This window comes from Betta splendens, chromosome 22 (assembly GCF_900634795.4).
Source record: "Betta splendens chromosome 22, fBetSpl5.4, whole genome shotgun sequence".
Taxonomy (NCBI): domain Eukaryota; kingdom Metazoa; phylum Chordata; class Actinopteri; order Anabantiformes; family Osphronemidae; genus Betta; species Betta splendens.
This window is the reverse complement of record NC_040900.2, coordinates 5332860-5359676: the sequence shown is the minus strand read 5'-3', so window position 1 is coordinate 5359676 and position 26817 is coordinate 5332860. Positions and strand designations below refer to the sequence as shown.

Here is a 26817-nt window from a genome sequence, read left to right as displayed (position 1 = left end):
TTGTGTTTTTACTACGTCGCGGAAGGATCTAAGTTTCTCAAGCGAGGGGCGACACATCCGCCCAGTTTTCCGATGTTTCATTCCCCCCGAGTTGAAAATGGAGTTCGATTAAAGCAGATGTCCAGAACTTCTCAAGGGAATTTCAGGTGTAGGTGTTTTTACTGAACGCGTCAGTATTGGTGTGGAAAGCAGCTCAACGCTTTGGGGGCTGTTGGATGCCTTTACTGCAAATTAGTCGGACACGTTGACGGAGCAACGCTGCACATAGCGCTTTTCAAGTGTTGTCCTGGACCTGAAGTTGGCGAATGGATGCTCGACAGCCAGCCACAAATAACCTGCCAAACGGTCCCCTCCGCAACGCGTTTTGAGGATATATTCACGTTTCTGCACGTCGGGATTGTGTGTTCGTCGAAGAGGATGATGCCGATGGTCCGTTTGTTGTGGTCGGATTTTACTTCCAGGGAGGATAAAATGAATCAACGGTTGTCATTGCTCCTCGCGATTTAACGTTAGTTGCAGCCAGCAAAGCTAACGTCCAGCTAGCTTCGCTCGCCTTTTCCACAAGGGACGCTCAGCCAGGCATGCCCCTCCGTGCACCGCTCACCCATCATCTAAAATAGGGCTCGTTTCTCCGTGTGAAGGAAAATGGTGATATTTGTGGTATTTTATCCCGCCGTCACTGCGTCGTCGATGCTATTGCTAGGATTTGGATCCCCGTGAGGAAAAAAATGAGTGAAGATTCAACAAATCCAAACAACGAGTGAGTACTTGCTTATAGGTTGCTTATTCAGTTTACATATACAGCATGCAGTTCATAAAATATGGATACACGTATGTTTTGATATTAACGTTCACTTCAGTCGATGGACAGTGCACAATCACAGTTCCCTGTGACATTTACACCAGAACAACGCTGGTATTTTATTAAACCAATCGACCTTAGCGAAATATAGCTGTAACACTTTACATCCATTTGTTTGGATTTATTTGTAAATCAATAGAAATGTTGATGGATTGGTGAGATTAAGAAGGCTGTCATACAAGTGATGGCACAGGCCTGCTCAAACAAATGCTCACCATTCGGAATAATTGTGCTCGTATAATGTCGTTAACACGTAGCTACACATTGATGGTTAAATGTGTGTTCAATGAATAGGGAACGTATCTGCTCGCGATTTTTATCATGGCTTTAAAGTTTGGTTATTCGTCAAGTTAAGAGGAATCACCCGTTGTAGACATGCATACAGCAGTAATCCAGTCTAAATATAATGTTATGTACACGTCTGTTCAGTACATCGTGATCCGATAGCCTCGCACGAGCAGCCCAGGTCTGTGTGTAACTGCCGACCGCCATGATATCCGAACATAATCATGGTTTAAAATCGCCAATATCACGTTTGTATCGCAATCCAGCCCTTGTTTGACGAAGCCCCGTCGAGCTGATTGCGGCAGCGTTGAAAAGCTGTAGATGCCATTTTTTTCTCAATCACACTCATTTACATATCACGATCTCCATTCATAAAATCGCTTAAAAGAGGCCTCGCATTCACGCCCGGGTGCTCGCGACGCGCGGAGATCAGCTGTAATCGGTGCTTTAAGGGGTTCCGCGCGCGTCTCGACCATTTTCGAGTCGCGTTTTAGTGTTATTTTAATGGGCTGATCCCTTGTGTGCGCTTGTTGACAGTCAGTGAGAAATATCTGCTTCGGGAGGTGCTGCGGTCACATGATCCCCTTCATTCATAAAGTACCTGCCTGCCCATTCACAGCACTGTACACTGTTTCGCATTGCACCGACGATCACACAGTGATCACATTTCCTGCATTTGCTGTACGGCGAATTGCATATAACCACCAGCGCTCGTCTCTGGCTGTTTATGTGACACAAGCGTCGCACATGTTTTATTTAACAGAAGCGTTTCACAATCCGACGTTTTTCTTTAATGCGTTTCTCACAGAGGAAGTCAAATGTCCCTTTTGGCTATTTAGTGTCGTGGTTTAATCTCTCGAAACACACCCATGTTTTCCTCATTCCTTCTATCTAGCTTCATGAGCTTGATTGATTTAATACAGGGAGGCATTGTCCTTGAGCTACACTTCTGCTTTTTTATGTAACATATGTCAGAGGGTTCCTTTCCTCATATTGAGCCACAGCACGTCTACGACAGTTTGACCACTCATTGACTGTAAATTAGATGCTGTTTCTGAGAAAACCATTCGAGGAGATTGCGCCCGATCACAGTTTAGCCTAAACCGTGTAATATCTCGCCATGTTTAAAGCCAGCAGGGAGGGTGAAACCTCTGATTCAATGCTGAATGCGTTTTCCCATTGTGCGAGGTGTCGTGAGAAGTGAAATTAAGCTGTTCCTAAATTTGAGTAGGAACAGCTTAAGTAACCTCGGGGGCTTCTCAAGACACACAAGGCCCCACCTAGGGAACTAGTGCTATAGGCTACAGATTATCAGTGGTGTGCAAGCGACACGCGTGCTGGGTTTGTTCCACACTGCACGATCGCAGCAGCTAAGATGGCGAAGGGATCCAAACATTGTTGCTATGATTCCACCACCTTCAATGGTGGCTGCAACGTAATTCATGGCAATGGAGTGAACGGAATGCTGAGCAATGTCTGAGCCATTTATTTTACTGAAGGGTCATGTCCTTAAAATAATTCATCTTAATGAAACATCCATTCACAAAACTCTCATGTTTTATGTGTAGCTTCTCTTTTTTTAGTTTGTTCTATTTTACGTTGTGTTCTGATAAGATGATGAATTCCAATCATTTGATGAGAGATTTTTTCTGTCTGCGTTGTAAATCATGGAAATGGTTGCTTTAAACCACAAATATGTTTTAAGTTTATGCCTTTTTTGTCGGTATGTAATTAAGATAAAATATGTTTGTTCTCACGTAGCCTGCACTGTAAACATTTAATTTTTGAAATTGTCCGGAAACCATGTCAGGAGGTAGTCGTGAAGTGGTTATGTCTGAATGATAGGTGGTAAACCAAGCTGCTGTACACACAGCACACACTGTGCTGAGAACATGTTACTTGGCCTTGGTGCAACTATGTTCACAAGGCTGGGTGACAAAAAGGCACATAAAGCCCTGTGAGATTTTGTTTTGCGTCTGGTATATGTTTTGGTGTGGAAAGTCTGGTGTGATGTCTTGTAAGAGTAATGGAAATTTTGTAGACAAGGGTTATGATCATGAGAGAGGTGGAGAATATATGAAAATAAATTTGACTGATTCTCTTATAATGGATCTAAAATGGTTCTATACTATGGAAGAGTTGCACTCCGCTTCTATTGTGGACACTTCTCATAGTCGATGAATACAGAAATATTCTGTGTATATACTGACTTGCTTAGTGTGGCAACCCACAATGCATGTTTCTGACTTACAAAACACTGAATATGCAGCAGTTGTGTCCTTTCTATTCTCACTAAATATGTGACTGTTGAAAACCTACTGAAATTACTCGGGTCTGTCCATCTTTGTCAGTGAGGGTCAGTTGTCTCTTTCCTCCGTTGAACATGCATTGGGCACAACCTCATTGTTTGAGTTCTGTGGTATTGTCTGTCGGCAGTCAGGTGATCGCCAGTGAATCTTTCCCTCTGTGTCCTCTTCCTTGCTGTGTGATTGATTTGACAGTTCAGCGTTTTATCTGCCAATGTGGGTGTTGTGATCTTATCACCTGAGGGCTGTTTTGCACTCCCATTCCTGTTGCAGGGCTTTCCAAACACATTCCTCCGAAACAGCCCCAATCATGTCCTGAAACAACAAAGGGAGACAGCTACTTCAGCTGTTAGTACTAGTGCTCTATAGCCTGGGTAATTGCCTATATCCTGTGGCCCTTATGTTAAGCCAAATAATTTCCTGAACCTTTTTATAGGTACGATTATTTGGTGTTATTGCAAGTTGTTAGATATGACCCCCTTGAACACTTTAGTTTTACTAGGTGGTCAAGTCTAAATTGTAGACAAAGCTTACCTTTTGACAAAGTCTGCTTAGGTGAACCCATAGATGGTTTTGTTTCTGTATTCTTTTGGGGAAGTATAGCATGTGGCCAAAGTGATTTACAGAAGCCAGTGAAATGTATTATTCGAGATATGCACTCTGTGTTTTACTTCACTGGTTGCGAGCCATTTTTACAAGATCAGTTTAGAGATTAAAGAGTCTGTATGTGAAGTGTTTCACATTATTACATAGAGTAAAATGTTGCATAATACTAATATTGGTACTTCATAGTAAAGTATTGGTCTTTCTCTGCTTGTCCAACTAGAATTAATGGCAATGATCCTCTGTATTACTTATGAGGTTGGGCTGGATAACGGAAACAGGCCAACAGTCTGGACAGGCCTTGTATAGTGGTGGAGTGTTCCATTCCCATGGCCAGATTTGGGCCTGGATTCTGTGTATTTAAACCTGAGCCACTTCCCTCTCATAATTTTCATTTCCTCTTCAAATATTTTAGGCGCAGGCCATAAACTGGCATAAATGTCTGTAGTGTATTAAGCCCATTTTCAAGTAGGTTTCTTATTTTTAAGGCAAAGATGTGGTGTGGATTCATGTATGGAGGCCTATACAAAAAGGGTTTTTTTGTGTAGGCCCCCATCTCTGAATCCAGATAGCAGCGCTATGTGAAGGAGGGCCTCTGATGTTCACAGACCATATCTCAGTGCCTCTTAGAAGTGCTTTTAGCACTAAATGTCTGAATTGTGAATATTGTCTTCACTTGTGCTGCATGTGGGAGCATGAAGGCTGGGCCTTGTTGTGAACTCTTCCTGCAGCTGGGCAGAGATGGTTCTTTCCTGTGAGGCCGCAGACATAAAAGGACACAGATGTAAATCCTAAACCTTGTGTCTTTGATCGAATTTCCAAACACATTGAAAACAGGAAGCGTTACAGTACCTTTGTTCATGTTTATGCATGCAGAGCTGTGCGTTTATTTTCCTAGGAACTTGGCAAATGTATGTGTTTCCTAGATAAGTGAATTTAGGCAAATACTGCTTTACTGGATAGTTGAGTGAGTGAAGTATTGAAATGGGTCTAAATATGAAGACATTTTAAGAACATTGTTTGATTTAATGGAAATATTTCGATGTAAATCTAATTGAGCTATTAGTATTTGTTTTTTTTATGCTTCTGATGGGAGTAATGAGGCTAATGTTTAGTTTCTCTCAACACCAAAGCATGGTGATGGTTTACAGCTTGTTATGGCAGTTTCTCTTAACATACATAGGCCATCATCATGGTTTGGTGGTTTATCCTTCCCAAGTTGTTCCTGAAATCTGTTGATGTTTTTTCCCACAGCTAGATGGCTAAGCAACCCCCCACCCCCCAACGTGTGTTTCCCCTTCGGTTTTAGTAATTATGACAAGTAGACACTTGGATCCCTGGGGACTACTTTTACATCAAAGCAGACCAGAGATGCCGCAGAATTTGAAATTTGCGGTCCTTCTTATTGTAATGGCAAGCACAAGGTTTTAATTTTTCCAAATGCTTGCGGTTTAAATTAAGATCATCTCAATATGTGCCTTTGATTGATGTTTGAGAATAGCTTTTTGGCATTTGATACACATATGGGACTCTTTTGATTTATAGTTCCACAGTGCAGCGGTACCTAGAACATTGTTGTTGGGTTTGCAGGCCTTATCCCGTAATGGAGGGGTTGGTTAGGAAATCGTTAGAAATGTGTCTGAATGAGCAATTTTGACATTAATTTTGTTTAGGTTTAGTTGTGAATTGGCCTACAGGCTAATTTGACCCACAGGCTGCAGTCTCTCATAGATGCTACTGCAAGTGACATGATTTGTTAATTTCTTCTCATTATATTTGATGATTCTATGAAAGGATAGTGGTACATTTGAAATGTAGATTTTCAGTGTGGAGCTGCAGCAGAGTCGGCTCGTTCATTTTTTTTTTCCCTGAGTCAGTTGGTAGTTGAGCTGAATGTTCTCGTGAGGGAGATGACTCACCAGCAGCCTGAGGTGTTGAGAGGAGATAGTGCAAATTTCTCTTTCACTTCTCTTTCTATAGTGTTTTGGTTTTCATTGCAGCTAATGTGGCAGGCTTGAAACGCTTTGGTGTTTCTTTACTCATTTCCCCAGCTTTTATTCTAATGACTAAAAGCCAGCCCCTTTAAAAGTTTTGGCCTTGTGTCATTATTTGCATGGCGTCCATGTTGGGTCATATTGGTGTTTGTTGTGGGTACGTATGAGCCCCGGAGTTCTCGGTTGGTTATTTATTGTATTTGAACCATAGCTACTTGGCTAGCTAATGTGCAATGTTCAGATTAGATGCACTGCTTGAATCAGTGGTCGGTTCACAGGCTCCACATTAGTTATGTTTTTAGTGAGGTGGGATCACAAAGAAGGAAACTGCTGCTTTATGACGACGACATATTTATTACTGCAGACAGATTTTCACTTTTGGTCAAATTTATCTGCATGAAATACATTCTGGCTATTTGATAAAACATGTTAGTTTAATTTTTATCTGTAATAGCGAGTCTTGAAGATTTAGGATTCAAAGTAAATGAGACGCACACACTAGCTTTTCACACTTATTTTCCAAACCCCTTTGGTTTCCTTTTGGAAGATAATCTATAGAATCGGATTTGGATAAGGAGCTTGTGTTTATTTCCCAATGATATTTTAATGATTTTCTTTTCCTCCGCTCAAAAGTTATACAAGCCAAAGTGGTCTAGTGGAGCTTGACTGAGCTTGACAGCTTTTCTCCGGTTTTGATACAAGGGAGATGGGGAGGAAAAGAAGCGATGGAAAAAAAAAAAGAGGAGGTTGGGGGGACTTTTCTCCCCTTTTCTGATGCTAATGAAAGGAGGAATGGTTTTCCAGCTTTTAGCTTGCAGAGTGTGTCTCCCCTGCAGCATGCTCTGCTGCCTGGACATTGTAGGAGGACAAAACTCCAGGCCCGGGATCCAATAACGTGAAATTTCAGCAGAGAAGCGGCCATTGTGTAGAGAGAGGCAGCCAGGGAGGGGTTGGGTGGAAGGGGGAGATGGAGTGGAGGAAAGGGAGGGTGACTTGGCGAGCACCCAGGACTCAGGCCACATCCTTTCTCTCTCCTCTTCTCCTGAACTCTTCGTCTTCCTTCTCCTCCTTCTCCTCTTCTTCTCCTCTTCTACTCCTCTCCTCCCCTTTCTTTCATTTCCCCTGCCCTCCCCTTCATCCCTCTTTTGGGATGGGAAGCCCAAGGCTGAGACAGGAGCAAATCAAGATGGCATACTGGAGCCTAGTGAACCATGGGCTGGAGCAACAGACAAACAGCCACTTTGTCCACTTAGGAAATGGTTGTCCCAGGATCCTCCTTCTCCACCACACAGTAAAGGAGCCAGCCTTAGGTCCCAGGCCTGGCCATGCTTTTCTATTATGCTATTATTTCCTTATTGAAAAGTAATTCCTGATTTAAGAAATTGGTGTTGTATGAATAAATATCTGTGAAAGGTTCATGGGCATCGTTTTTGTGTAGATAGAGGAGCATATTCTGAAATGAACAAGAGCTGTTGGCTGTCACTTTGGTCTCCACCTTGTTCCCATCCTCCCGCCTCCTCCCACAGTCCTCTGTTACACTCTCAAGCCTCCCACTGTTTTTCTCTCATGCTTTTGGTCGGAAATGAAGTCAGTCATCCAGCAGACTAACTTGGAATAATTTGGAATCGGGGGGCTCCCTTTTCTCTACCCCCTACCTCTACGGCTCACAGGCCCAGACCAGCTGATCTGCTTCCGCTCTCAATTGTGTGTCCAGTCGACTGTGTGCTCCCAGCAAGGGGCGTGGGGGCCAGTCTTTGTCTTCACCATCCCAGTCAGGACAGTGTGTATGAGTGTGTCTGTGTTTGTGTGTACACTTATGTTGCCATCAATTTGCAGTTATATGTTTTGGTCATGTAATTATTTTACCATAACAGCATTTTGTAAAGATTTTATTGAGCTCAACTGCTATACTTCATATGTATTGTTTGAGTAAACTACATATTTAGACCATTGCAGTTAAAACGACTTTAATTGCAGAAGCTTGTCCCTTTTATTCTTAAAACAGAGTTGGGTTTATGCTACATAGAAAAATGTATGAATGTACAGTCCACTCAACCTCCCCTTAGCGCCTTTCCCATCTACTCCACCCAGCCCCCACCCCTGAGAGTGTCGTGGTTTCTGGCATGTATGTGTTGGTAGGTCTGAAGGGTCAGGTCCTGGTCATTGTGCCCTGGTCATGGCTGAGCGACACCACCGCCTGCCTTCTGTTCACCCCAGAGACCCCTGTCTGACTGACAGCCCCTCCTGCACCCATCACCTCGCATCCTTTATAGGGGGCCATCAAGGGGTGTAACAGCACCAATATTTCCCTTTTTTTCTGATTGTTACACTACTCAACAATGCATTTATTTCATGTGAAGTTAAGCTATACTTCTCTAGCACTGTTATAAGTAATTAGGAAGGGTGTTGCTTGAAAATTGCAAACAGGAAGTTTGTCATGGTTATGTTTCTGTCGGTTTCCCACGACCAGTTGTTGCTGTTTGGGCTCACTAAATTATTCTTGTCCTTTTTTGCTGTGGACCTTATTCAGCTATGAGGGTTTAGGCATTTATAAATTCAGACTTGATCAAATAATCAATGCAATCAAAATTAGAACATTTCAGTCCTGTAATAACTGATTTTCCTGGTCAGTTGGACACAAGCGGAAAGTTATAAACCACTATAATACCACTACTATAACACCACTAACATTATTACCTTTTTTATTTATAGAACAAACATTTTAAAATTTACACATACAACAGTGGTGCAACATTACATTTCATTTGGAGTCAGGTTTCTGGCCATTTCAGGAAGTCTAAAAACAGAGTCCACTCTACTTCTGTCTATAGTAAAATTGTGGGTTTGACAGCGAGTTGATGCTTGTTAAACTAGAGGCGAGCTGCAGACCGGATTTTCTGTAGGTCCAGACTTACATATGAAATCTGGTAAACATTTCTCTGGAACATGAATAAAATGAAGTATTTGTAAATATGTATGTATGTAGAGAATGTATGTAGAGAATGTATCACAGGGAAGGGTGGAATACCAAGGTTGTTAAAGGAAGAAGTCCAAAGAGAGGTAGGCCGATTAGGTCATGATATAGACACACACACACACACCGTAAAGGGAAGGATGTAGGCATTTTTTTGGAGCAGCAGCTGCTTTCAACTTTGTAATATACGACATGTGGTCAGACAGTGTCGGTCCTCTCCCCATATTACTCTTCCTTCTTTAAACAAATCTGGAGACAAAGTTCTTTACACAGCATCAGCTTCATTGGTCATCTAGACATCAGCCAGAGAGCAGTGTGTCATGGGAAGATATCCAGCAGTCACATTCTTTACTCCCTTTGTACATTTGTTACAGCTCTCAGATAATTCTTAATCTTTAATATGTTACTAGGGGTTTGTGCAAAATGCCACCCTCAGCACAGCCTGACCTTTGTCATTTCCTGTGGCCCAGTGCAACCTGCGTTATCTAATCATTGAAACATCTGATGTGTAGGAATGATAGGACAAAGGGAAGAAGTGAAGGTGGTGAGATCTGAGTTGAAGAACAGGTAGATCCAGAGTTTTTCTCTGTAGTGTCACATTGTGTTGTAAATCATAGTTGTTACATTTGCCCTGTTCACATGTTCAAGCAATACAGTAAATAATCTCTCCTCATTCAATTCCTGCATTTTGAAATCATATTTTGCCTATCCTGAGTCTTCCCTCAGAGGTTATATATAATGGATAACTGTCTCTCACTGTATTGCCCTGAGGAGTAAGGCAACAAGTAGCATTAGCATGAAAATTCAGAGATAAAAGAGGGCAATGTTAGATGTATCCCTTGTCTTGTGTTCAACATCACCTGCTTCAGGGGAAAGGTTGCGAATCCACAGTCGTGAGAGTCCAAACTTGGCCACATGGTCAGTAACCCTCTGGTTGGGGTTAAATATACACTGTTGACTTGGGACTCAAAAGATTGTGTGTATTTTGCAGACAGGAATTCTCACAAATGTATTATTAAAATTCGAACCATATGAAGGTAGTTTGATATGGCATGTTCTTCAGCATAGACATTCAAATGCTCTCATGTGCATCCTACATTTATTAAGAATATCTTTCTGGGTAAATGTCCTTCACTACACTATGTAGGCTGATTTGTATGTAGGTTGTGTGGCTCTGATGTCTTTGTATTTTGTTGATACGGTGTATAAGGTCCTCAGTGCTTGCGGATTTGTATAAAATATACTACTTGCTGATTATGTATGATATTAACAATTTTGCTTTTCTTTCTCCTTCTCTTCCTGAATCTCCTCTCATTTTCCCCCCTACCTCCCCTCTCTTGCTCCTCCACAGTGACAGTTATGCGCGTGTGAGAGCAGTGGTCATGACTCGGGATGACTCCACTGGTGGGTGGCTTCCCCTGGGGGGTGGAGGCCTTAGCTGTGTCACCGTCTATAAGGTCAGCCGAGCGGAGGACTGTAACAGCACCCACAGTGGAGGCAGTGGAGGAAGCAGCAACAACCTCAGCCCTTGTAGCCCTAGCCCTAGTCCCAGTCCCAGCCCGAGCCCTATTCCCAGTCCCACCACTGTGGAGTTCCACATCAAGGGCGAGAGGCTGAAAGATAAATTGGTAAGAGCCTTCATACAATTGGGAATAGTGTATTTATATTCTACACTTTCTACACAGAACTACTAGATGTATAACTATCTGGTTTAAATGCGCTCGCAACACACACACACACACACACACACACACACACACACACACACACACACACACTCTCTCTCTCACAGGAAGTGGTTGTTTGGCTTTCCTCCATGGCGCAGGTATCTGAAAATAGGACCAAACTGCGTGATGCTGTGATGCATGATGACATCATCAGGGAGAAGGGCAGATTACTCAGGAGAGGAGAATGAGGGATGTGGGAGACACACGTAGGGACCTAAAGAAACAGGAGCTGGAAATTCGTACTCATTTACTTTACATGCGTACACGAGCATTTCAAAATTTTAGAAACATTTTATCATACTTGATGTGTAATATACTAGCTAAACCAGGCAATTTTCTCCTAGTTGTTAAGACAAGTTTCTTAAAACCCACTTAATATAGTAAAGCCTAGATAAGACAGATTTATGATGTATTGTACAATAATAAAATTATTAGGGAAACCTTATTTGTTAACAATTGGGCAGTTAATGTTCTAGAATAGAGTTATCCCACTGTGTTTATTCATGAACAGAATAAATGCCAAAAAATCACATTTTTATCTTGAATAACAAAGATGGAGGCATTTTTTGTTATGTTTTAAATATTGTCCTAAATAGTGACTCATTATTTGTCCATCACGTTATTGATTAACAAACAACTGGGTTCAGCTCTGCTGTAAAGTTTGCAAACTAAGCGTTAAAGCTCAACCTCTGTGGATGCGTCTGTTTCTTTAACTACACAAATAAATATGTAAAGTAATTTATTGTTTATTACTTACATACATAAATTAGGTTTTACATTGGTGGTCAGATCTTTATGGCTAAAGCTGTTGATTCTTTAATTTGGATTTTTTTCACACTTGTTTTGTGTTGACGTGAAGCAGATTTAGTGCTGGGATAATCCTGGACTGTGGTAAGGAAAATATAAATTTGCGTTCTAAAGACAGGAGGCCACCATGATGCACAGACACCCATGTCTCCTTCCAGTCCAACATTAAATGGGCTTTTTGCAGCACAGCATCTAAATTATCTCCGTGATTGAACACATTTTATGTGTGTTTTGTGTTTATGGTGTGTGTTTTGCCCGTTGCTATCCAAGCGCGTGTGTGGCAAAGGAGAAGGGTGTGACGGAATGCTCTACTTCAGACAGGGTATAGACATGGCTCAGAGACCCCAGCAACTGTGCTGGGATGTGGTAAAACACCCCATCACCACCACCATTCTCCCTCATGCACCACAACAAACACCCAGCCATATGTAGGTCTGTCAAAATGCCACCCAGTGCCGGGGTATTGGCAACCACAGCGCTACCGAGGAGCGTAATAAGTCTAACAAAACCAACAACACTATACAAAACGAAACCGCATAAGAATATGTTTGCTTTAGTAGGGCTGCAGCCCTACTTGTCATCACAGTATTATTAAAATGGTATTTGTTTTGATTTCAAAGGTGAATGACATCGTAATTAGGTTGTATGAGGAAGAGTAAAAAAAACACTGGAAAGAAAAGGGTCCATTGGTTTTTTCCAGGGATAGGATTTCCATTATTTAATTCTCACTAATTCTTCACACTCTCGATAAGGAAAGCGTGATGACAGTAACTTGAGGTAGAATGGAGCAAAGATGTAGTGATTTAGAAGCTTTAAATGGCTTCAGCAGAGAGACGCAATCTGTTTTGGATGCACGGCATTTGAAACGACTAGACGAAGGAGATCTGTGTAGTCAAAGAGCAGGAAACGAAAGTGGAGCCAGAGAGACTGAAGATGGATAATGTAGAGGTGGAGGGGATCTGTCTATAAGCGCAGTGATGCGGCACAGAGTGTACTGGTGATGACTCAGCTGGCTCTCCATATAGCTACCAATCACTCTTCTCCCTCCGCCTACTCTGTCTCTTCCTCTCGCACTGGTTGTCTGACTTTCCTAAACCATAAATCTAATTGGTTGATGATTACATATCATGCTGGCTCCTGGATTAAGACAGATCTCTGGCTAAGCTCTCCACCACTCCACCTCTCTTCCTGTTGTTCATAATCTGTGTCTTGGATTGATACAGCTGTCATTGTGGTGTAGTTCAGGCTTACTCTAAATAGCTTTGGCTTTGGGTAAGGGCCCTCTGGATACAGTTGTTTCTCTACGGTTAATCTTGTTGATGTCTTGGACCATCAACTATTGTCTCCCTGTGCCAAGTATACCTGCATACTTCTGTCTTTCATGCTACTGTAGCTTTTATATTTATACCCTTTTCTCTGTTAATATTTAGTGATGGTCGCCACATTTCCCCCACCTGGCTTCTTGCTTCAGCTCAGTTCTTATTACTCGCACGCTATGCTTCTTTCTGCATGTCTCACCTTCGTCTGACTCTGTCTCCATTCCTCCTCCTCCCCAACATCTCGGCCTCAGTTGCATTTCTGTCTCTCTGTGAGCTTGGCTCCTCCTCCAGCTCCCTTTTTCTGTGCACACCGTGTGGAATGTGGTGTTAAGTGTCGTCCTTCCATGCAGCTGTAATACTTCCTCCTCCTTTCGGCCTCGCTGCGCGCTCACCTTACCTGCTCCGGCTCCATTCAGTCTCGCCTCCACAATCAGTCCCCAAGGCACAGAGCTGCCCCTGCTCCTCCCACTGCTTGCCACCCCATCCTCCTCGCATCCATCCCTCTCATCATCCACTGCCTCCGGATAAACACACAAGCTTAATCCTTGCCCCTCCTTTTTAGTTGGGAGGCATGTTTGCAAAAGTGACTTTAGGGCTGATATTTTGAGGCATATCTCTTACACACAGAGCTGTAAAATACAACCCTTGCTCACATACAGAATGAAACGTAGTCCTGCTTTTTCACACTAGTGTTGTCAAACCTTTTACATCTGCCGCAAATTACCGTTGTGAATTGTGCCTGTTGACTGTTGCGTGCTGACGAGTGTTGGTGTGTTATTCTCTATCAAGGAATTTGCACTGAGAAGATGCACAGTGTGGCACTTGGGTCATTGAGCTTTTCCTCACACCAGCTCCTGTACTCACACATTCTCTCATGCAGATCACCGTGCACACTCACAGATTCACACCCCATTAAGCCACCTCTTGTGCACGCCGGTAAAAAAAACCTCAAAGACTGTAATGGCCATCTCTCATTTCATTTAATCTGCCTAGAGGAAGGCCGAGAGGTGGCCCAATGGCCCTGATTAATAATAGGCTTTGGAAACATGGTCTCTCTGTGCCACACACTTGGGTGCCTGGTTCCAAACTTGCTCACAACCACTCCTTTCATGCCACCTTCACCAATCTAATCCAAATGGTCCAAAAAGTGAAATGATTTAGATTAAAATAACTTTTTCACAATACATATTTTCCTGAGTCTTTCCTCTGTCTTTGCTAAGATGCTTTGTCTCACTGCTGTGTTGTCAGGTGGTGCTGGAGTGTGTCCTGCAGAAAGACCTTGTGTACAACAAGGTCAACCCCATCTTCCACCACTGGAGAATCAATGACAAGAAGTTTGGATTGACGTTCCAGAGCCCCGCTGATGCCCGCGCCTTTGACCGGGGCATCCGCCGGGCCATAGAGGACATCACTCAAGGTGTGTGCTGTCCCCTGGTTAATGCTGCCTATATGTGTGGATTACTGTAGGTTGGAACAGGTCAGACTAGATAATAAAGCCAAGAGCAAGTCGTTGGAATGTCCCTTATCTTTAAAATCAAGCAACCCAGCATTGGCTGTTGGCACACGGCTGTGTCTATATCAGGAAAAATCAAAGCAGCCCACAGGTTTTGTTTACTCCCCTTCCTCCCTCTCACCCTATCTACAAAACACCAGGTTTGTTTGGAATTCCCTCAAACAGGGCTGCACTATACCTGCTGAGTTGGCAACCATCCAGGCTATGTAAATAAATACGGGTGCACGAATGCTGAGATTTCTGGCTGATGTTTGGCTCCTAATTACTGACCTAGCATCGGTTTTAGCAGAGGTTGATCCCCCCTCCCCCTACCTGCTTGGCCACCCAATCATTACTCCACCTTATCACTGCCAAATGCCCAGATAAGGTCTCTGCTTCCTGCAAAGCCTAGCAGGCCGACACTGCCTAGACAGTGGGAAATATGGGACCGAAAATGGGTGTTTAGTAAGAAAGAGGATTCAGGAGTTGAAACAAGGAATGTGTGGCAACCTGAGATAGAGGCAGAGCATTAGTCAGAGGAAACTTGACCAGGTCGGGCTTTTATGCTGCGTAGACCCTATGCCTTCCTGAAACCTACCTGCTGAGGAAATGGGTGGGATGTGAGCTGGCTGTGTATAAAGGTACATTCATACAGATATCCAAACTAGATATCACACTCGAGTGGAGTTTAGTCTCGGAGTTGAGTTAGCAGCTTTCTAAGCATTATTTTTCAGTACAGTGCCAGGGGTTGCAAAGTCATCCAATTAGCAGGAGAATTGCCAGCTCAGCAATCTGCCACCCAGCCCCATGTTACACAAGAGGCTGCCTGGCTGACTGGGGAGCCATAATCTCCTTTACTCTTTAGACCTGGGAGGCCTGGGGAGCATAAAGGAGGCACAGCAGAACATATCATAAAAGCTTATCACCACTGGGCATCAGTTGCTTCTTGCCCACAGCCATTTATGAGATTTAAACTTCCTGGGCACAAGGCCACACAGTCTAGGTGAAAGGTAATCCCGGGCAACTCTGGGACTAGCTTTTTGAAACATCTCTTCCTGTGATTTTTCAGATGAAGGATGACGGCAAATAATAATGGATTACTATAAACATGTTGAATTGCTTCCATCTTAATAGTTTTTTGTTTGGCTCGCTTGCATATTTGATAATAAACAGATTTGTACAATTTGGGAGAGAGACAAAAAATAGCAGTCACTCCAAGATCTGGAAAGCATTTCTTTCCCCGCCACACTGTGAGCAAGCGATTAATTTGAAAATAATTAACAGATGATAATTATTGAAAAATATAGATGCAGCCTCAGTTCATAAAACCGGATGCTCTGTGGAAAAAACATGTATTAAAAAAATATAAACCTCACCCAGACATGATATGGTTTCTTTCTGCTAGTAAATGCTTCATCTCTTTCCTGTTAATGTCAGCTATAGCAGGTGATGGTGTTTTTTGTGTCCCCGGTGCCCTGTCTCTTATGTGTTTTCTCTATCTGCTGCCCTCTCCTCTTCTGTTGTCCTCGCTCTCTCCTGGCATCTTGTGTATTCTGCCCGTGTTGTGTAATGCCTCCCCACAGCACAAGCAGTCAGGATCTTCTGTATTCCTGTTGCATCGTACTGCTGCAGTGTGTGTGTGTGTGTGTGTGTGTGTGTGTGTGTGTGTGTGTGTGTGTGTGTGTGTGTGTGTGTGTGTGTGTGTGTGTGTGTGTGTGTGTGTGTGTGTGTGTGTGTGTGTGTGTGTGTGTGTGTGTGTGTGTGTGTGTGTGTGTGTGTGTGTGTGTGTGTGTGTGTGTGTGTGTGTGTGTGTGTGGACAAGAGGCAGTGAGAGAGAATATGTTTTGCGTGTGTGTATCAGTCTTGCAGTCTTCTGTTGCCATGGCAGCGCCGGGCACATCGCTCCGGCAGCTTTGCGGCCCAGCACTGCCAGAGTCGTGCTGCAGGAAAGCTCTTTCTCTCAGTAGTGGAGAAATTCATACACACAAACACCTTTCTCCATATGAATCAGAGACAGACAGCCTGATAGACAGTGTGTCTAACAGAAGCCGGGGAATTGTTGCGCCCTCTCTGTGGACGGCAGCATTGCCATGTATTAATCCATACAGACCGTTTACAAATGAGGTATCTGTGATACTAACTAAGTGAGTCAAAGATTTTTAAAGAACCACTTGATGTCTTGACTACAAACAGTTCATCCCATGAAATGGTTGGTAATGGAACAGTAATATGGTCAGTTTGTGTCCTAAAACTTGATCTTTGACACCTTGTCTGCTTTGTCATGAGCAGACGACGTGTTTTGGTGCAGTAACGGCACATGGTGTTTTAGGTCACATTATTCTAGGCATGCATATTTCATTCAATGTCTGCATGCCCCACTGACACAAAGCAGCTTTCATTTCCTCCTTTGGTTACAGCCAGAAAAAAGCAGAAGTGTTGGTTATTGTGTCCTGGCTAGAATCAGCTTTGTAAGTGTGACTCAAACTCAGTCGAGAATCACCCATTGACGGAGAAATTGGAAAGGGTTTTTAATTTAAGGGTTAAAAAACAAACCCTGAGCAAGGGTTTCACAGTTGTTGAATGAGGTTTTGCCCTTTAGTGATTCAAGAACAAGTCCTTTGTTTAATTTGGTTCTACATTATCTACTGTTGTATGGGTTTTGTAATATACATATATCTGTTACTAATATTATACAATAGTACAGCGTACTGCTACTGCTATATAGTAACCCATCCTAACAGTGTCTGTATTATTTTCAGCACAATAACAATTTAAGTCAGTGATCTAATGCTTTTGCTTTACGTCTTTTTTTCAGGTTGTCGGTCATTTGGAGAAGGGGATACTTCTGAAGATGGACTACCAGTAAGTGAGGTTAAAGCTAGGAGATTTTAGTTGGGCCTTATTTTATTAGCATATAGGCTTTGTAATCTTCTTGTAGGGTTAGGTCATGGCTAGAGTCTGTAACTGTATGCTAGGGTCTAGGGCCTGTTGTGTCCCAGCCAAACACTGATACTTCCCTTTGTTTCCTAACAGTTGTTCTTAGTGATTTACAGGTGTTAAACCAGTACCAGCCAGACCCTGAAGCAAAGCTGGGTGTTGGCCCGTAAATGTGCCAAAGGCAAAATTAGCTGCCTCTGTCAATCCAACTTCAGTGGCTGTCACTCTTGTTACAATAGATGCTGACATAATAACTATTGCCTCAGGAGCAGGTTGTTCTAAGGTCGCTTGGTGAAGAGACTGTGTCATTTTAATGTTCTCCACCCTGGATACGTTTCCTCATGAGGTGTCTAATTTTGTTGACACGTTGAGAATTGTTAAGGTGAGTTTTGTATATATTAGGCACGGGGTGCTACGCTGTTGACATTGGTGGTTAACAGTGCCAAGTTTTCTTTAGTGCGGAAGGGCGACAGGTATATAGTTCAAGTCTACACACCCATGTTTATTTGTTTTAGATATGAGCCCAGTTACAGGAGCATCAGTCACCTGTCTGATTACAAAGTAGGTGAGAAGACACCGAGTGACTTCTGCACACTGTAACGTGGTCCAGTGTGCATCCCATCTGTTGACAAAGCGATTGATTTAATGCACAGAACAGCAGTTGTTCCCACACCAGGCTTTTATTATACGTTGTTATATGGCATCTCATGGTGGTTCAAACTTTTCCTGACGCAGTTTGTGTGTTTGCACAACCTTAAACTGTCTTTTCGTCTCCTTTGGTAACCTCTTCACCTGTAGTCACTTACTAAGCTTGTCAGAAGAGTTGTTGGCTTTTTTTCTGACTCCTTCTCCCTTTTAATTGGATTTTACCTTTCTTTCTCTTTCCCGTCCCGAATCTGACCTTTACTAACTCTTTATATTAAGTTGTGTCATGTCACCTTTCAGACAAAACTGGCTAATGGCAAAGAGCTGGGACTCGCTACGAGGAGGCGTCTGCATTTATAAAATATTTTTTCTGCAATTTTAACTTTTCCTCATGAATATGTTCAACGGGGTTAACAACCTGCCCTTACAAACCTATACTGGCTATAACACTGCCCCCCCTGTGGTTCAGTTTGTATTGTTGGACGTGTCGCTTTTGACCAACCCCGTTTGTGGCCTGCTGTGTGATGTGGTCTAGAAGACTTTGCTGCATTCCTGTTCCTGTGGAGAGGTTCCTCTTTAAGGAATCAGCCTGAACATACAGGAAATCCAGTGGCACTACTGTTGCTAAGCAGCAGGGAGGTGTTGGAGGGGGGTGCACAAAGTGGGGGTGGGGGGGCAGAGAAAGGGGTGTTCACAAGGTTCAGTGAGTGAGCCACAGAGGGTGTCACCATGGTGATTTGGCATCTGAATGTTGCGGTTGGAGACCTGGGCTACAGAAAAAGAGAAGTAAACCAGTTTTGTAGCCAGAGCACTAGCGAATACCCCCACACACAAAGGTGAGATGTTGTCTGTGCTGCTTTACGTTTGGCCAAAAAGTCTTCACCTAATGGATCATGGCATCAGAAAGAACAAGTTCTATGAAATATGTGAATGTTTGGGACCAACAATGACACAAACTTGAGGCTCAGGTAGAAACTATTCAGAGTAGCCATGACCTTGTCAAGGAAACAGACACCGTTGTATTATCAGTATGGGAGGTCACCGTCAGTCTTTGGCTGCGGCTCTGATTAGATTCTGGAATCTCTAGAAAAATCTCTAGGTCATAAATTAGAGATGAATAACCTTGCATTAGTACAAGTGTGTGTGCGTGTCAATGCACACGTTGAAGACCTTCTCCTCTACCCACATCCTGCCCACTGAGGCTCAGCATCCACTCATATGCCCTTACAAGCTTACAACATCCTTCCTCTCACTCATCAAACATACATGTAACATTTACCCATTTGAAACAAAGTGGTTGCACAACACCCTTGTCAGCTGTGATGACCCACACTCCACACACTGTGTGTGTGTGTGTGTGTGTGTGTGTGTGTGTGTGTGTGTGTGTGTGTGTGTGTGTGTGTGTGTGTGTGTGTGTGTGTGTGTGTGTGTGTGTGTGTGTGTGTGTGTGTGTGTGTGTTGAATACTGCAGGAAAACATCCACATCTAATTTAGCACGGGCAGGAAGTTTTCTCTTATCAGTTTAGTACACAGAGGTTTTGTTGGCCTGTTGACTTTTACAGCCTCACTCAAAGAATAAAAACTTTCAAACTGGTTTGCTGTGGCTTGACATGGCTCCACTAACCGGCTAAAGCGGAGCGATCCCGAAGAATAGCTCCAAATGTGCTTTGGAGCTTTGCTGCTGTGACCTAGATAAGAAGAGTTGTCCAAGTATGCGTCCGTCTAATGTGGCAACCAGTCAGTTTAGCACTGGGTCCTATACAGGGAGAAAAGGCCAGGCTTGTGCTGATCAGTGGTAAAAAGGAGCACATGTGTCTTTCATTTGGAATCTGGGATAAAAGTGATGAAAACCAGTATTTAAGGTGGCAGTGGATCAGTTGGCCGTCTATGAACCTTGGGTCGGTGGTCCAACACCCCGCTCATCCTGGCTGGAGTATGTTTACAGTATACAGGGACAAATCCTTGGTATTGCCGATCATTGTTCGCGACTCATCACGACTCATTGCTGGATGGTGGTACACTGAGTAGGCTTCCAGTACATGAGATGACTTCAGTCATTCATGTTTTCAGCCCTGATGTTAGTGTAGAGCTGCGTTGGCCCTGAAGGTCCACCATCTTCATCTCTGCTTTGGTGTCTTCTCTCACCCAGCCTCATCTCCGGGGTTAGATCAGCTCCAGATTGGCCCCCACGCATGCCTTTGAATAGTGGGACTTAGGCAGGCGCTTTAAAGGAAGCCTAAGTCTGTTTCCCATTTGGCCCCCTACTCTCTACCCCTCTCCACCCCTCACTCCTCTCTCTGTTTCTCTCACATACACACACAGCTGTCATCTGGCTTTTTAAGTTCTGCACAGCATTTCTCCAGCTGGAGCTGGTTTATGACATTCCCTCAGCAGACTCTTTGGCCTCTCGCTCTCTTTCTCCCTTTCTCTTCGCTCTCTTGCACTCAGACATCAGAATACAACACACACTCATTTTTTCCCCTTCTGTTCTTTCTCTCCCCCCTCTCTCTGTCCTATTCCTCACATTCCCCTGCAGACACCATGGATGTGTGCTACACCACTTGGTATCTTTGCAGGCATCGAAGGAGCAAAGTTGCACACATACACAGACCATGTGTTAGCAGTCTGGGGGGGGGGTGAGAAGTCAAAGGAAGCATCTCTTAGCAACCACAGGACAGTAATTACTGTAGCAGCAGCTGGGAGCAAACCAGATTTCCGCTGTGCGTTAAGGCACTGGCGTGGGCTACTTTACACACGGCACTGACTAACCAGAGCCAGCAGCCTCCTCCACACGGAGAGCAGAGGGAAGGAGAAGAGAGGAGCACTAACCCTGCCTTGGTGAGGTCGGGGCGTGTGTGGGAACGAGAGGCAACTAGTCAGTGCGCTCAGCACTCGAACGCTGCCCAGTGTGTGAAGGTACCTCAACTTGTGTCCACCTACACTTGTGAATTTCCCAGTGAGAAAGAAGACGAGAAGCTGTGAGTTATAGATGCGAGTGCCTGGAAATAATGCCGGACATACAGTCATGCAAGGATGATGCGAGAACCGACTGTCCTCCCTCACCTCATCACCACATGAATCAACCATCATGATATAATCAGCTAACATGTGAATATATATTTATATATAATATAGCTATGGCTTTTGATGTGGTTGCTAAGGACTGATTAATGGGGCTGCATGAATTGTACTCCGTGACTGTGTAGTACTGACTGTGTGTGATGCTGACTGTGCCATTTACAAGATGTTATTTATAGACTGAGACTGAGCTTTACTGTTGTAATGATGAAATAATTTGGCAAAAGGTAGAGGATGTGTTCACTCACTCTTGCCTTTTGTTCAGTATCCTTCAATTGCCTCATGTTTAGGCCTGTGTTTTTTAGATTTCGCTTCGCTTAAAATGTTTGTGGGAACACATGCAAGGCTGATGGGAACTCAGAGTTCTTAACAGAAGGGCCTTGAGTCATCGCCACACATCCGTAATTTTGGCCAAGCTTGGCTGCAGGCTGCCCCCTGGTGGTTCCAAGTGGAACTCGCAGCCTACAGAGCCTGAGTCAGAACAATTACGGTCGTGTAACCAAACTGACTCGCTGCTTCTGCTCCTTTTGGGTTTGTTGTTCACTTGGTCTCAAATCCAGATGCATTCTCATAATTTCTGTTTTCTTTCTTCATTTCTCCAGGTTTGCGATGAGCCTCCCTCTATTTGCACCCCAATGAAGCAGCCCTTCTCCCCCCTGAACAATGTTGTCTCTACCGAGCCATTCAGGGGCTGTTATGTGCGCGCTCAGCCCTTCGATGAATTTACCTCCAGCAACCGCCGCTACCTGCCTCCACAGGTCTGTCTGTCACCATACAAAATATCACATCACCTTCATAATGCGATTAAATCCCTCAAAATAGTATCAAAACATCTGCTATTCAAATGTGGTTTGATAAATTGAGTTGTAGTGTATCAGATTAAAATCCGAGTGAAATGTATTGATATTTGTTTATTCATCCATTGCTCCAAAGGTCTTTAAGCCCACTCGTCATGTGAGTTTTCATGTGGACGAAGAGGAGATCGTTCGCATCAACCCACGCAAGGACGTGCTAATCCGTGGCTATGAGGATTACCGCCACCCTGTCATGTGGAGACAGGAGACCGACCGCGAGGACCCAGACTTCCCCATCGCTTTTCACAAACTGGACAGTAAAAAATGCGAGTATCCCTTCACCGACGGCCCCGGTGGCGACCCGCACCCCGGCCCCGGCATGGGCATGGGAACAGGCCTGGGTCTGGGCAAGGACACAGCCATCAAGACTCAGCCTTCGCCCGTGCTCAAGTCCAAGAAGGGCCGGCGGCGGCGGGAGGACGGCGAGCGCTCGCGCTGCATCTACTGCCGGGAGATGTTCAACCATGAAGACAACTGGCGGGGGCAGTGCCAGGACGCCCCCGACCCAATCAAGCAGTGCATTTACAAAGTGAGCTGCATGCTGTGCGCCGAGAGCATGCTGTACCACTGCATGTCTGACTCGGAGGGCGACTTTTCCGACCCCTGCTCATGTGACACGTCTGACGAGCAGTTCTGCCTCCGCTGGCTGGCCCTGGTGGCGCTCTCCTTCATCGCGCCCTGCATGTGCTGCTACCTGCCCCTGCGGGCCTGCCACCACTGTGGCGAGGCGTGCCGCTGCTGCGGGGGCAAGCACAAGGCCGCGGGTTGACCCGACGCCGGACCCCGGGACACCCTCAAAGCTAGCTAAACACAGGAAGTGGATAAAAGCGGAAAATTAAAAGCCGGCATCCTTTTTTCATTCCCCTCTCAGACGGGGTGATATGTTGTTGATCCCCAGCTCTGAGGGCTTTTGGAGATTTCAGTTTGTGTTTGTCGATGACACGCAGCAGCGGAGGACAAACCATATGCTTTGTGGGGCTCTGAGCATTAAGCTAAGTTCAGGAGCTTAATCTGTGGAGAGGAGGTGGAGGATACGTCAAGCTTAACAGACTTGGAGATGTTACTAAACACACCTGTACACACGCATACACACACACACAACCTTCTCCTGCATTCACACTCATGCATTGACAAAGCCAGGCCATGTCAAAACTCTACTGCAAGTAACATGTAACTTTATGAAGGAAATGTGTCTTTTGTACAGAGAGAGACGACTTAACGAGAAAAAAGAAAAAAAAATACTCTGACTTTAGAAAACTACTTGCTGTTTGAGTATGCTAAAAGGGATATGTTGCTTTTTTTGTGAATTTGCAGTTGAGTAACAGTGGCCTTTCCTTCACGGCTTAAGCATTTGCTGACTGTGTAATTACTAGACAGAAAAGTGCACTATAAATTGCATTTCCCCCCGACTAAAGGTAATCCATTCAAATTGTCATGGTATTTTAAACACTGTAGTATAATTTGAACAATTGAGACATGTGGCCAGTTGGTTTCCCTCACATTAATTATAAACTATAAACATTAATGAACATTAATTCAGACGTTCTGACAACCCCCCCCCCCAGATTCCCACCATTCGATTGCATTCCAAAAAATAAGGAATTGATTCCATGATTAAAAATGAAACATGGTAAAAAGCTTACCATGCCGACTTCCCCAATATAGTTTTCTTACTTTAGCGTAGAACTTCCCCTCAAATCTGCATTGAAACCAATACATGACAGTTTCATTTACGCCAGTGAATCTCTGCTTTACTTCAGGTCTTTACTGCTGTAGTGAAATTGGTGTTTTTGTTTCTTTATTGTGATTTTCCTGCTTTTTTTTCCTGATTTATTATTTTTTTAAACACAGGCTGAAATGTTGCTCAACCAGCAAGTTTTGTTTTGGTGAGTAAAGGGGTTCCGTGCTCCTTGGTTGATTGATAAGGCACTTAAATGAGGCTATTCTTTAAATAAGAAACACTCATCCAGGAATTAGTCTGTACATAAATTGTACTAATTAACAGTTTGGCATGGGGGAAACGGCTCCTGAAAGCACTGCTCTCCAAGCTTTGGTTGCAGCACCCTCTCCAGGTATTCATGTTTTCTTGTTTTATTTTCATACGTTCTCCTCACAGCGCATGTAAATCCAGTACTGTCTTCTAAGTTCACTCCTTCCATAAACGTTTGTTTAACAGGCCCAGAATGAATGATGGCATTGTTTCAGGAACGCTGAGTATTTAAGGGATGTAACGAACATCCGGATGTTGCGCGTGTATGTACATAGGTCTTAATATGCACTGGTGACTCGATGTCATTTAACGTCACCTCTGAGTTTGTGATCATGGCTTTGACTCTTAACAGTACAAACTAGCGTCCTGTTCCCCACAGTGTGCTGTCGATTCGTTTTGATTCAACAGATTCATGTCACTGATTGCCGCATCTTCCTGAAACCAGATCCAGTCATTAACAAGGTGACACTAGTTCTGTCCACGGGTTACAGTATCTGCACACCAGCTCCACGAAGGCTCAAGAATGAATTAGCCATATATTGTTCAATGGATGCAAAAATTGAAGTCTTGTTGTGTGACGTATATGTTACACTTGACCACAACTTCTTAAGAAAGAGTAGCTAGGACTCATGGGAAATGGTGTTGTTTAAAGGCCTCCTGTAGTCATCAAGCTTCTTTTCTGTTCTGCCCACAAATCTGATTTAAACAGAACAGTTCACCACCAACAGTTCAGTTCTATGTGTGCTATCTGTGCATTCAGGGTTCAACTGCCTCCACAGGTTGTCTGGCTGCAATAACCAAAATTCTCCTACACTAAACTCAATATTAACAGCCGAATTGGACATCCGTGTGCCGTCGCTACCAGATGTGCATCCTCCAGTCACTCCAGTCAAATAACAGGTGTTGGCACCTCATGGCTCACGAGAAAATCGTGGATTTTCTGAATCGCAACCCGACCAAGTCTCCCTTTACTTTCTATGCAAACTTTCTAACATGGGAAACACACTTGACCTCTGCAGACAGAGTCAGTGATGGGACAGGACACTTTAATGCTCTATAGGTAGAAAGCCACCCCTGGTACCAAGCTCCAAACACCTGTAAATATTTAACACTATATTTAAATACTGATAATAATCCCAGCTTTTTTGTCTTTGAAATTTTGAAGATAGAGCTGTATTTATCGTTGCTGTCAGCATATACTGTAGCTTCAATTGACAGCATTATGTACATAGGTCACCTTTTAGTATTATTTCACATTGAAAAGTAGAGGGCATTGATGGAAATGACTATTGAGCTTCTAATAGAGTTTCTCTCTAGTTTTGTATGTTAGAAGGAAGGACATTGCTAACACGGTACAGTAGTGGCAGTCCACTCGTTTAAAAAGTTTCATATATACAGCGGCAAGAAAAGGCCCTGGCACCGTTTAGACCTGCAGCAGCTGCAGGAGGAGTTTTAGGCTCTTCTTCCCGTAAGTGTGTGTTCAGTGATGATATAACAGAGCATGACTGTGTTTTATCACCTTTAAAATATAGTGTGTATTGATATTTGTAATTTTTTTTTTTGTTGAAGATCAGATAAATTTTCATGACCTGTTCGGAAACCTGCAAACGGTGCCATTACTTTTTCTTGCAACTGTAAATATAAATATATATATATATATATATATATATATATATATAAAGCTGCTAGATACAATCACTAATTTTATTGTATTGATAGAGAAAATCAGCTATGAACGACTGTTAAACTCCAGTTCTCCAACAGCATATAACCATGACGGCGAGTTTTCACACGTTTGATTGCTCTGTGTGATGAAGTGGACTCTGATCCGCGTTGTGTGTGTGTGTGTGTGGACATTCGAGTGTTACTATGTGTGTGCGTGTGCGTGTGGGGTTGGTGTGTAACCAGATGTTTGGTTAGTTGTCATTCTCCCATAGTAATTGGATTTTAATGCCCTGCGTTGTTGCAAGCTGAACCAAGGTTTGATGAACCTGATTAAAACTTGCTGGCTGAGAAGCAAAAATGTAGGATGTGCATTTATACAAGTGTAGAGAATGCTGAAATAACACTTCTCATTCTGCATTAACCAGCACAGTGCAACTTCCTGTCATGTACTGTATTATATATGCAACATGTGTCTGTCCGCTTTAATATATATATTTTTTTGACCTGCGTTATTAAGAGACTTCAGTTTTAACCACTTTGCTGCTAGTCTATTATCCTCTTTCAATCTTGGAAATTGTGCATATCTTTGGGAATGCATACAAGTGTACATTCTTGACATTGTGTAGATTAAAAAAGAAAAAGCTATATAAACTTATTTCTCTTCAGTGTATTGTTTTTAAAAGGTTACTTTTCACAGCAGTTGAGTGGTTATGTTTCAATTCTCCGATGCTTGGTGCACTGATGATACTATATGTAAGTTTTCTTTTTTCATCTTACAGCGCTTGATGTAACATTTATGTGATTAGTTCTAAATAGTGGAAGACATTTGTGTTTTGAAACTTGCAGTATAAATGGTACTACTCTTATCTATTCTGTATACACTGCCTGTTTTCTTTCTCTTTCTTTCACACTCTCTTTGTGCATCTTTGTTTTTCTTAGTGCCACAAGCTTTCATATCCTGACAACCTCAAAAAAGTGCCTCACGTCCATCCTAGTTTCCATCTCTCAATTTAACATCTCTCGTTCTGGTACTATTGGTTTTTACATGTCTAGGTATTTCTTATCATGGCTCGAGAATACCAAGTATATGATGTAAAATTTATAGTCCCAATAACTCATGTCATAGTTGTATTTTCTTTATACAGATGTAGCTTGTTACTTTTCATAATTATATAATGTAAATATGCATACATATGTTTGTAACTGTTTTTATGTTACACCATACACTTGTAATTTGACATATCAAATAACATTATCATAATAAAATGGTGAGTTTTAA

At 43.2% G+C, this 26817-nt stretch overlaps 1 protein-coding gene across 1 annotated transcript; it reads left to right on the top strand.

Annotated features, from left to right (window-relative positions):
- spred1 (sprouty related EVH1 domain containing 1) lies at positions 1 to 26817 on the top strand. The gene is made up of 6 exons (XM_029138006.3): positions 1 to 760; positions 10376 to 10652; positions 14126 to 14294; positions 17185 to 17231; positions 21632 to 21787; positions 21963 to 26817. The coding sequence occupies exons 1-6, from the start codon at positions 729 to 731 to the stop codon at positions 22650 to 22652; spliced, it is 1371 nt and encodes a 456-aa protein (XP_028993839.1). The 5' UTR covers positions 1 to 728; the 3' UTR covers positions 22653 to 26817.

Excerpts from the sequence above, each read along its gene's own strand:
- spred1 (XM_029138006.3), top strand. The coding sequence starts at position 729 with ATGAGTGAAGATTCAACAAATCCAAACAACGA. Across the intron at positions 17,232-21,631 it reads CTTCTGAAGATGGACTACCA|GTTTGCGATGAGCCTCCCTC; the intron begins GTAAGTGAGGTT and ends TCATTTCTCCAG. Across the intron at positions 21,788-21,962 it reads GCCGCTACCTGCCTCCACAG|GTCTTTAAGCCCACTCGTCA; the intron begins GTCTGTCTGTCA and ends ATTGCTCCAAAG.